The sequence below is a fragment of the Ovis canadensis genome, chromosome X, assembly GCF_042477335.2.
Source record: "Ovis canadensis isolate MfBH-ARS-UI-01 breed Bighorn chromosome X, ARS-UI_OviCan_v2, whole genome shotgun sequence".
Classification (NCBI taxonomy): Eukaryota; Metazoa; Chordata; class Mammalia; order Artiodactyla; family Bovidae; genus Ovis; species Ovis canadensis.
In genome coordinates, this window is record NC_091727.1 from 78,917,524 (window position 1) to 78,929,210 (window position 11,687).

Here is an 11,687-nt window from a genome sequence, read left to right on the forward strand (position 1 = left end):
GACCACTAGAAAAACCACAGCCTTGACTAGACGGACCTTTGTTGACAAAGTAATGTCTCTGCTTTTCAATATGATATCTGGGTTGGTCATAACTGTCCTTCCAAGGAGGAAACATCTTTTAATTTCATGGCTGCAATCACCATCTGCGGTGATTTTGGAGCCCAAAAAAATACAGTCTGACACTGTTTCCATTGTTTCCCCATCTATTTCCCATGAAGTGATGGGACCAGATGCCATGATCTTACTTTTCTAAATGTTGAGCTTTAAGTCAAATTCTTCACTCTCCTGTTGCACTTTCATCAAGAGGCTTTTTAGTTGCTCTTCACTTTCTGCCTTAAGGGTGATATCATCTGTATATCTGAGGTTATTGATATTTCTCCCGGCAATCTTGATTCCAGCTTGTGCTTCTTCCAGCCCAGCGTTTTGGATGTACTCTGCATATAAGTTAAATAAGTAGGGTGACAATATACAGCCTTGACGTACTCCTTTTCCTATTTGGAACCAGTCTGTTGTTCCATGTCCAGTTCTAACTGTTGCTTCCTGACCTGCAAATAGGTTTCTCAAGAGGCAGGTCAGGTGGTCCGGTATTCCCATCTCTTTCAGAATGTTCCACAGTTTATTGTGATCCACACAGTCAAAGGCTTTGGCATAGTCAATAAATAAGGTCATTGCATAAGCTCAATTATCCGGTTATATTACACATATTTATGCAAGATGTTACTTACCACTGGGGAACGCTGGATGAAATATATACACGATCTTTCTATTCTATTTCTTACAACTGCATGTGAATCTAAAATTACCTCCAAATAAGAGGTTATTTTTTTAAGACATTGAGGATGAAGATTTGGTTATTATGAAATGATATTCATGACATTGTGAACTGAAAAATAGAATAGTATACACACATCTATACACACAAAGTGACAAACGGTCTGGAAATATAGACATAAAAGTGTTAGTTATTATTATTTGTTAATGACAGGGCCCTTGGAGGGAAAAGATATTATCACATCCACTCTGTCAATTATTAATAGGATGAATCCATTGTTAAGTGCTGACAACTGTTGACAATTATAGGAACCAAAAGGACCAACCAACCAAAAAAAGAAAAAAGCTTCATGAACAGAACAATGAGTTCCATCCTTGATCTTGAAAACTTAAATTACAAGCACATAAAACTAAAATAGAAATTTAAATGACAAAATGGCAAACCTTTGCACACAAACAAATGACTATAGGGCATTTCTAACAATGATTTTATTTCTGTGGAAAATTATGTATGTTGTAAGCAGTGAATATGCTAGCAAATTTGGAAAACTCAGCAGTGGCCACAGGACTGGAAAAGGTCAGTTTTCATTCCAATTCCAAAGAAAGGCAATGCCAAAGAATGCTCAAACTACCGCACAATTGCACTCATCTCACATGCTAGTAAAGTAATGCTCAAAATTCTCCAAGCCAGACTTCAGCAATACGTGAACCGTGAACTCCCTGATGTTCAAGTTGGTTTTAGAAGAGGTAGAGGACCAGAAGTCAAATTGCCAACATCTGCTGGATCATGGAAAAAGCAAGAGAGTTCCAGAAAAACATCTATTTCTGCTTTATTCACTATGCCAAAGCCTTTGACTATGTGGGTCACAAGAAACTGTGGAAAATTCTGAAAGAGATGGGAATACTAGACCACCTACCCTGCCTCTTGAGAAATCTGTATGCAGGTCAGGAAGCAACATTTAGAACTGGACATGGAACAACAGACTGGTTCCAAATAGGAAAAGAATTACGTCAAGGCTGTATATTGTCACCATGCTTATTTAACTTCTATGAAGAAATGCTTGACTGGAAGAAACACAAGCTGGAATCAAGACTGCCGGGAGAAATATCAATAACCTCAGATACGCAGACGACACCACCCTTATGGCAGAAAGTGAAGAGGAACTCAAAAGCCTCTTGATGAAAGTGAAAGAGGAGAGTGAAAAAGTTGGCTTAAAGCTCAACATTCAGAAAACGAAGATCAGGGCATCCGGTCCCATCACTTCATGGGAAATAGATGGAGAAGCAGTAGAAACAGTGTCAGACTGTATTTTTTTGGTCTCCAAAATCACTGCAGATGGTGACTGCAGCCATGAAATTAAAAGACGCTTACTCCTTGGAAGAAAAGTTATGACCAACCTAGATAGCATATTCAAAAGCAGAGACATTACTTTGCTGACGAAGGTCCGTCTAGTCAAGGCTATGGTTTTTCCTGTGGGCATGTATGGATGTGAGAGTTGGACTGTGAAGAAGGCTGAGCGCCGAATAATTGATGCATTTGAACTGTGGTGTTGGAGAAGACTCTTGAGAGTCCCTTGGACTGCAAGGAGATCCAACCAGTCCATTCTGAAGGAGATCAGCCCTGGGATTTCTTTGGAAGGAATGATGCTAAAGCTGAAAGTCCAGTACTTTGGCCACCTCATGTGAAGAGTTGACTCATGGGAAAAGACTCTGATGCTGGGAGGGATTGGGGGCAGGAGGAGAAGGGGACGACAGAGGATGAGATGGCTGGATGGCATCACTGACTCGATGGACGTGAGTCTGAGTGAACTCCGGGAGATGGTGATGGACAGGGAGGCCTGGCGTGCTGCAATTCATGGGGTCGCAAAGAGTCGGACACGACTGAGCGAATGAACTGAAAGCAATGAATAATCCCTAGGCAAACAGATTTTCAAGTGGAAATATGACTGTATTCTCTGATCCCATTTCTTGCCATTACTTCAGTGGCTGATTCTGTTTTTTCAGTTATAAGGGATAAACACAACCAGGTCATTCAGTTCGCCTTCCTCAAAAGGTTTGCAGGAAGACATCAGATGTCATGATGCTGTCAATAATAAGAGTTAACATCACAAGGCTTCTCTGGCATCAGGACTTTAATGTCAACAATAGGAACTCCCCAAAATGAAGCAATTGCCAACCACTAAACTATAACACAATAATCTAACCTTGACAATATAAGGTATTTTTTCACATGGAAAAATACAACCAGTTCAGTCTAACAACACCTAGCCAGAGCAACTTCAGTCTTAACAGTCTGACATCAGTCAAACTTAACTGTCTTAGGTTCCACATTTGTAAAATGGAGATAACAATAAGCATCTATCAACAGACAAGGTTACTGTGAGAATCAGATAAGATAATGCACTTACGGGCTTAATATAGTGCTCAGCATATAACAAATGCTGGAAATAATTTCATACATTTGTTTAATAGTGTGTTGTATATACTAAATTTAATTTTCTGTCATCTATTTAACTTAGATAGCTCATGCCAAAGTAACATAGAAAACTAAAGATTAGAACACAACTCAGCATCTTCCTAATATGTTTGATATCTGTATGTAAAATGTTATATCCCTACACTTTATTTTGTGCAAGCTTTCCTACAATTATTTTTTTAATTTAAATTTATTTATTTTAATTGGAGGCTAATTACTTTACAATATTGTATTGGTTTTGCCATACATCAACATGAATCCGCCACGGGTGTACACGTGTTCCCAATCCTGAAACCCCCTCCCACCTCCTTCCCCATGCATATATTGAAAAGCAGTTTAACAAATATGCAAATTCAGATCTCAGATACATGACCCAAAATAGTTCAAAGCAATACAAAATGACTAAAATTACCATTAACCAAAAGCCACTGTAACTCAACATGAACACTGGGCTGGACAAAAAAGATATGTATGAACACTACTCAGGAGAAAAAGCAGATACTGGTACTTTTATAAACGTGATATAAATGAAATCAGTCAAACGGTATGATATTATTCACTTAAACTCTTGGTAAAAATCTAATATAAGACCAAACACTCTCATGAAGCATCACACGAGCAAAGCTGCCCCTGGTCTCTTCACCTATTTTCAAACTAGTTTTTAAATAGTCTCATTATGAATAACACAACAGCTCTCATAATCATATTTGGAGAAGTCAATATCGATGATAAATTCTCATCTTTTGCACTGCCTTTTAATAAGATTATCAGAAAAGCAAAAATGACAATAAATCAATCTTTTAAAAGTATCCTTATTTTGTTTGTCACAACTAAATATCCCCCAAATGTTTCCAATCTCTCTAGCATTTATGCATAGTATATGTGTACATATACCTATATATAGTTTATAATATACATATGAATATAAACTGAGAAGTGTTAGTGATTTTTAAGCTGTTCTAGGTTTTAAACCATTTACATAGACCATTTTAAACCATTTACATAGTTACAAAGCCTAACTTTTCAGTTAGAAGATTGCACTGAAACTTAAGAACGTGAGTATACAGATCAATTATATGGAATAATAATTGTTTCTGTGCATTGGGATTTTATGTTAAACATGAGAATGTGATGGCGAGCAGCCGTATTTGATTTTAATTGCTGTAGCTTTAATTACCCAAAACATCATGAGAACACTGAAGGAAACGAGAAAATGACATGAAGCATGGGAGATGAAAATGATGCTGCAGAGAGAACTCTGGTTACAGATGCAGCTCTCTCTGAGGGATTGGTTCAAACTTATGATTTACAGGGAAGGGTAAGCCTCTCCCAAAGAATCTTCTCCACAGTTATATAATTCCCTTTACTTCTCTAGGTATTCACAACACAAAAGACATACTTCTCCATCAATAAATGGCTGAAGAATTGCAAAGCATGTTTCAAACAACAAAATCTGTATGCTTTCTTTAGTTCCTTCATCATTTTACACTGACAAGAGTTTCATACTATGCCTCAAACAAGATAAACCTGTTCAAAACCGTCAGGCAAAATAAATAACAAATAATGCAAGCTGGTGAACAAAACAGAGTAAAAGAAAATCAAAGAAAATCATCAGTTAAGTCTGATAGAAATAGTGGTAATAGACACACAAAGGTCTTTCCCACCAAACAGCCAATGAGAAGAGGAGGACAATGACTCAGACACCTGAATCTTTCCACTGCTCTCCACAGAAACCATGAGCCTTTCCTAGGAAGCCTTCACTCCTTGACAGCAGTGGTGAAAAAAGTCCCTCAATAGGAGATTATGGGCTATAAATGTCAATTACGTTTTCTGAACACCTACGAAGCATTGTAAATCCTCAACACAACTCTCTGAAGTTTACTCTCTTTTAGAGCTAAGAAACTTAGACATTGAAGAACATGTGTAAGGTGGCACAAGAGTCATAACTGATTCACACACAGTCTGTCCAATTTCAGAGCCACACTGTGAATCACTAAATCAGGTTATCCCACCTCTGAGATCTAATGCCTGATGCTCTGAGGTGGAGCTGATGTAATAATAATTGAAATAAAGTGCACAATAAATGTAATGCACTTGTATCATCCCCAAACCATCCTGTCCCCCATCCATGGAAAAAATATTTTCCACAAAATCGGTCCCTGGTACCAAAAAGATCAGGGACTGCTGCACTACACGATGCTCTCAAATAAGATACATACATGTCAAAGTAAATAGAACATATGGATGGTATAGCATTTATAAAACAAAAGGACGTTTAAAATAGTACTTTCATTCCTACTAAATTATTCAGTTAATCAATATTCTCTAAACTTTAAAACTTTTTGCCCTCAGCCACTCCCCTTAAATATATATGAATATATGTATATGGCTGTGCTTCAGTGATACACACATGAAATATGTTCCATAAAACTATACTCATCCTTATTACATATAATATATTCTAACACATATTCTATTCTACCTCTGTTTTTTTAAATGCTGGAATTGATTCCATGGCCCACAAATAGGTGGCATCTTGCAAAAAAAACACAACACAACTCTGCTCTAGACCACAGGTTCATGGATTTTGGGAAATACAGGCAAAAAAAAGCATGGACATCCTCTGAAGTTAGAACCACATACTGGCATCCCAGGAAAGGACTAAATAATACACATATATGAGACATCACTTGGCAGAAAGTCTGGCACAAACAGGTATTTAGTAAAAATCAGTTTCAACTATACCCCTGACAACATTACTACCCCCCAATGTTTCAAGAAGCAATAGTTAGAACCAGACACAAAACAATGGACTGGTTCAAAATTGGGAAAGAGGTACATCAAGGTTGTACATTGTCACCCTGTTTATTTAACTTATATGCAGGGTACCTCATGCGAAATGCCAGGCTGGATGAAGCACAAGCTGGAATCAAGATTACTGGGAGAAACATCAATAACATCTAATATGCAGATGACACCACCTTTATGGCAGAAAGGGAAGAGGAACTAAAGAGCCTCTCTGACAAAGGTGAAAGAGGAGAGTGAAAAAGGTGGCTTAAAACTCAACCTTCAAAAAACTAAGATCATGGCATCCACTCCCATCACCTCATGGCAAATAGATGGGGAAACAATGTAAACAGTGCCGGACTTTATTTTCTTGGGCTCAAAAATCACTGTGGATGGTGACTACAGCCATCAAATTATAAGACCCTTGCTCCTTGGGAAAAAAGCTATGACAAATCTAGACAGCATATTAAAAAGTAGAGGCATTACTTTGCCGATAAAGGTCCGTCTAGTCAAAGTTATGTTTTTCACTAGTCATGTATGGATGTGAGAGTTGGACCATAAAGAAGGCTGAGCACTGAGGAATTGATGCTTTTGAACTGTGGTGTTAGAAAAGACTCTTGAGAGTCCCTTGGACTGCAGGGAGATCAAACCTGTCAATCCTAAAGGAAATCAATCCTGGATATTCATTGGAAGGACATGCTGAAGCTGAAGCTCCAATACTTTGGCTACCTGATGAGACGAACTGACTCATTAGAAAAGACCTTGATGCTGGGAAAAATTAAAGGCAGGAGGAGAAGGGGATGACAGAGGATGAGATGGTTGGATGGCAGCACCGACTCGATGGACACGAGTCTGAGCAAGCTCTGGGAGTTGGTGATGGATAGGGAAGCCTGGTGTGCTGCAGTCCATGGGGTCGCAAAGAGTCAGACACGACTGAGTGACAACTGAACATCAAGAAATTCAGCTGTGCTACCTACATGACCATTCCTGATGAAAGCAGTTTATCATTTCCAAGAAAATGATTCTTTATAAGCTGCTCTGATAGAAAAATTTCTGAAAACACTGACTTGACTTCAGATGAGGACTACATAAAATTTAGTCTTTTCTCAAGGACCCAGTGTCATAATTATGCACACACAATGGTAAATTTTAGAGTTGGGAGATGCCTATCTTAGAGGTCACCTAATTCAAGTCTCTCACTTTACAAATGAACAAATTGATGTTCCAAGATGTTATGCAACTTGCCCAAAGTCACCTAGAAGGAAGGTTAAGTGATTCCCTTTATGCCAGGATGCCACAATGACTGATTCTGGACTATGCTGAGCATGATATAGCAAGACAGTCAGGATTTATGAGCAATATCCCTGTAATTTCCCCCATGTTTTTCATTTTTCTTATTTCATTTATTTCCCCATAATCTTTAGCAATAAAAGTCTTAAATGAAAAGGATCCACGTTTATCCTCTGCAGGAAAAATGTTTAAGCTAGTCTACTCCACAGCCCATTTAGGGGAAGAACTCCAAAATATAATATGTGTGATGTACTTTAGAAAGGAAAGGGATGCTGAATAAATCTCTATGTGGTCTTCAGAAAGCAAGAAAGATGCAATGAAAAGCCCACATTGTCTTAGAACAGCTCTGAGCATGTAACTATCAGGAACCCCAAACAGCTCCTCAGAATAGGTAACACAGTAAACGTCACAAGGGCAAGGACTAGGTTCTCAATAATTCTGGGCTGAATATTCTAAAAAATGTTTAGTCTGTCCCTATGCCAAATGGTCCCAGGTCATTGTGTTGCCTGATGTAGGTTTGCATTTTAGGTGTTTGCCTTTCCCCTTTCACATTAGGCTATAAACTGTCACTTAGGTCTAATGACACCCTCCAAACACAGCTTCTGCAGCAGTTGTTAACATCTCCTGTGTCTTCTCTGGAAGAAGAAATGCCAACCCACTCTAATATTCTTGCCTGGAAAATCCCATGAACAGAGGAGCCTGGTGGGTTACAGTCCAAGGGGTCACAGAGATGGACACAACTGAGTGACTAAGACTTAATATGCTCTGAGCATGCTAGAATTTTCTAAAATAAGAATGAATATGCTCTAAGTGAAAGAATGAGGGATTCCCCTATGTAAGAAGAATGCCAATAATATCCCATGATGCTTGTAACTTCCATCCCACCTGCCCTTATGTTGAATTGATGGCTCTGCTTCAGGTTACAGATTATACAAGATGCCAGATAAGTCACATCCAGTGAGGTGCTATTATGTTATTATGTGACTAGGACGATTTTTAACCTGTGACCAATGATACTTCTCTGTAACCTACAAAGTTATTATTAAAATGTCTTTATAGATGGAATATGTCTTAAAAATTACAACCGTGCACCCAAACTGAAGGCCACTTTCTAGACACTTATCTCTACATCTATTTTTTTAAGATAATTGTCATGATTTTTTTTCACTTTTAATTTTTTTTAATTTTATACTGGAGTCACTATTCCATTTCTGTTCTCTCCCTTGAGGCTCCATTTGGCCCTCCTTCCTTATTTCAGTTTCTTCTATATTTTGCATGGTTTAAGAAAACAACTCTGTTTTCAGGTGTTTGAGAGATTATTTCCTGTATTTTGTAATCAGGAGTAAATGGGCTTAACTAAGAAAATACATACAAATCTTTATTTTCCCATAATCTCTTCAAAACATGACCTTAATGAAAATGTTATATTATGAAGAATGAAAAGAAAAACAAGTTAATCAAGGCCAAAAGGATTTAAAATAGTATCCACAGGTTATTTTACTTGATAAAGCAACTGTTTCTTTATGACATTCTAACTAAAACTAAATCTGCTAAAAGAAAAACTGCATCTCATAGCCCATTTTCATGTTTCTGATACATGCATGATTAATTCTGCTTTTGTTATCAAAACTGAATCTTTGAAATACTGATTTTTCTGATTGACTCAAGCTAGCACACTTAGTAAGGCAAACACATCTTAAAGGCCACTTTCAGCATACTATTTCAGAAGAGAAATATTCCAAACACATTAAAAATCACTTATTCAATAATGATTATAATTATTGGATTCATTAATTTGGGAATGACTTTTACCTAAATACAAAGCTTCAAATCATAAATTTAAACAATGTGCTTGAAAAGTTAAACAGTGTTCACTAAGTGATATGAAAACCTCTAACTCAAATAAGTTCTTCCCATACTTTGAGAAGTAACATTACTCTCATGTTAATAAGTCTAAAATGAATCTTTTTCCAAATAAGCCAGATGTTTCCTGATGCAATTTTCTGGATCACTCACAGAATCTTCCTACCTCTATCATAACAGACTCCAGGAAGATGGATATAGTCCATATTACAAACTGAACTAGAGAGCAAAATATTTCTTATATAATAATTAACAGCACTTAATAATAAGAATTGCCACTTATCGATTAAAATTTTGATCAAGAAAAAATATTTTAATGATACAAAGTAGTTTTTAAAACGCCCTAAGTTCCAAAGTACAACAAACAAAGGGAGTAACACAGGACCCAAGTATGGTATAACAACTATTCTAAAATGGATACTGTTCTAAGTTTTAAGATAGACTGGAGAGAATAAATAGAGTCTACTGACTCCTTCTAGCTATCATCCAAGATCTGTTCATAGCAGCTACAGCAAGGTAATTTGTAGCCATGCAATTCTCAGGTTGAGAATAAACATGTCCTTACTGTTTTGAGAACAATCACCCATGTATAACTAGAATAAGTGAATTTTTTGTTAGACAACACTGGAAAGGTTATTTAGTTTATCCTGCCTATATTCAAAACCAAGGAAACTGAGGCTCTGAGAGATTAAGTTCCTAACCCTAGAAATTCACACAGCTGGTTAATGGCCAAGCAAGGTCTACAACCAAGTTTTCTCAGTTATTTCTATTAATATGGTTTAATTCTGAGTGTCAGAACTACTGATTCTCCTTTTAGTATACAATGGACTTTTGGAAATTTACCAGCAGTGCGATCTTGAGCAAACTGCAACCTTTTTAAGCCCTTTTTCCTCCTCTGTAAAGTGTACAGAATACCTATTCTAACAAAGTTATGAGGATTACATACGATTTGTAAAAGAGCTTAGCACACGGATTAGCAAATAATCACTCGAAAATAGGTATTTTTACTCCCGACCTGGAAACATGGCTGCTCCTGTTTGAGAAGACAATGAGCTGAATTTATTAACACAATGGACAGGGTCTCATTCATCAGAGGTTCTCCAGCCTACCACATTCTGTAGACAGGACAAAACCCCATCCAACAAACTATTTCATCCCATCTAAAATTCACCCTTTACACTGTTAAGAAAAACAAAATAACAACTTTTTCCAAATGTTTTCTGCCACGTGTTGTACGTGTAATTTGTCAACTAGAAACTGCAGAGGGAGTTCTGGCACCACCCAAAACATGAAGAATCAACCGTGGACAAACAAGAGAAAGAAACGATCACACACCAGAACTGGACTCACAGAACTTGTTTTCAGCTCATTTAGCTGTGGGTAGATAGGTGGCTAGAAGAAAGCAAAATGATTTCTTTCAGCACCATAAAGCAGGAATAATGGCTACCTCAACAAATTACAACCCCCTAGGCTTTGGACACGACTGAGCGACTTCACTTTCACTTTTCACTTTCATGCTTGGGGATGGAAATGGCAACCCACTCCAGTGTTCTTGCCTGGAGAATCCCAGGGAGAGAAGCCTGGTGGGCTGCTGTCTACGGGGTCGCACAGAGTCGGACACGACTGAAACGACTTAGCAGTAGCAGCAGCACGCTTCTCAACACAACAGAAAAGAATCCACTTCCTCGCCTTAGTACATTTAAACATAAATGGGTAACAAATGAGTAACAAACTGTATCCGAGATGCACTGAACCCTAGGACTATATAAATATATGAAAAATTCCTATGAAATGGCGAGACAAAATGATGGGGAATATCACTTTGAAATCAACGAGGAAATTATAATGTCATGCCATGGTGTCTCCATCGATAAAATTCCCACCCTCCATTCTCCTGACACTGCAAACCCTCCTCCCTCTAAGGAAATTACAGGAATCACCGCAGCAACCAACCTCAGCAATCGGCATCAACCATATCGACCCCTACTCAAATGGCGCTATGCACCGCGGGTCCAAGCCCCTCCCTGGAGCGCCCAAGTCCCGCGTTGACTCCAGACTACCTCACTTCCTTTCCGTCCTCCCTCCCACACTCGACCCCAACATTTCTCGCCGACCCTCGCTCCTGACAGAGAAGGTAGGAATGGGACAGACTTCCTACACTTTGTCCAGGTAGTACCAGAGCCACACATACCCGTCCCTATTACGATCACATCAAACTCCGAAGGGAGATTGTCCGCCATCTTAACAGGAAACGTGTCATGTGACTGTTTCTTGTGCAAATAAGATCAAGTTCCGCACTGCCGCGGTAGATGGCGGAAGGGAAACAGTGCATTCTGGGTATTGTAGTTATCGAGTGGTGGGTCCAGGTAGGAGGCTACAGCGTTGTATTTGAAACTTTTTAATCGAACGTTAAAAGCTCCATTCCTTTTCCAGGCTGAGTACAGTAGCGCATTTAGCCTGGAGTTTTGAGGTAGAAAAGAGTTGTAGATTTTTACTCTGA

General features: G+C 38.3%; 1 protein-coding gene across 1 annotated transcript in view; it reads right to left on the bottom strand.

The window, feature by feature from the left end:
* The window catches only part of CHM (CHM Rab escort protein), a 245,947-nt gene extending 234,461 nt beyond the window's left edge, over positions 1-11,486 (bottom strand). The window contains exon 1 of the mRNA XM_070290384.1: positions 11,379-11,486. Coding sequence (XP_070146485.1) covers positions 11,379-11,427 — 49 coding nt within the window. The 5' untranslated portion in view covers positions 11,428-11,486. The remainder of the gene's footprint in view (positions 1-11,378) is intronic.
* Between the last annotated feature and the right edge of the window lie 201 nt (positions 11,487-11,687).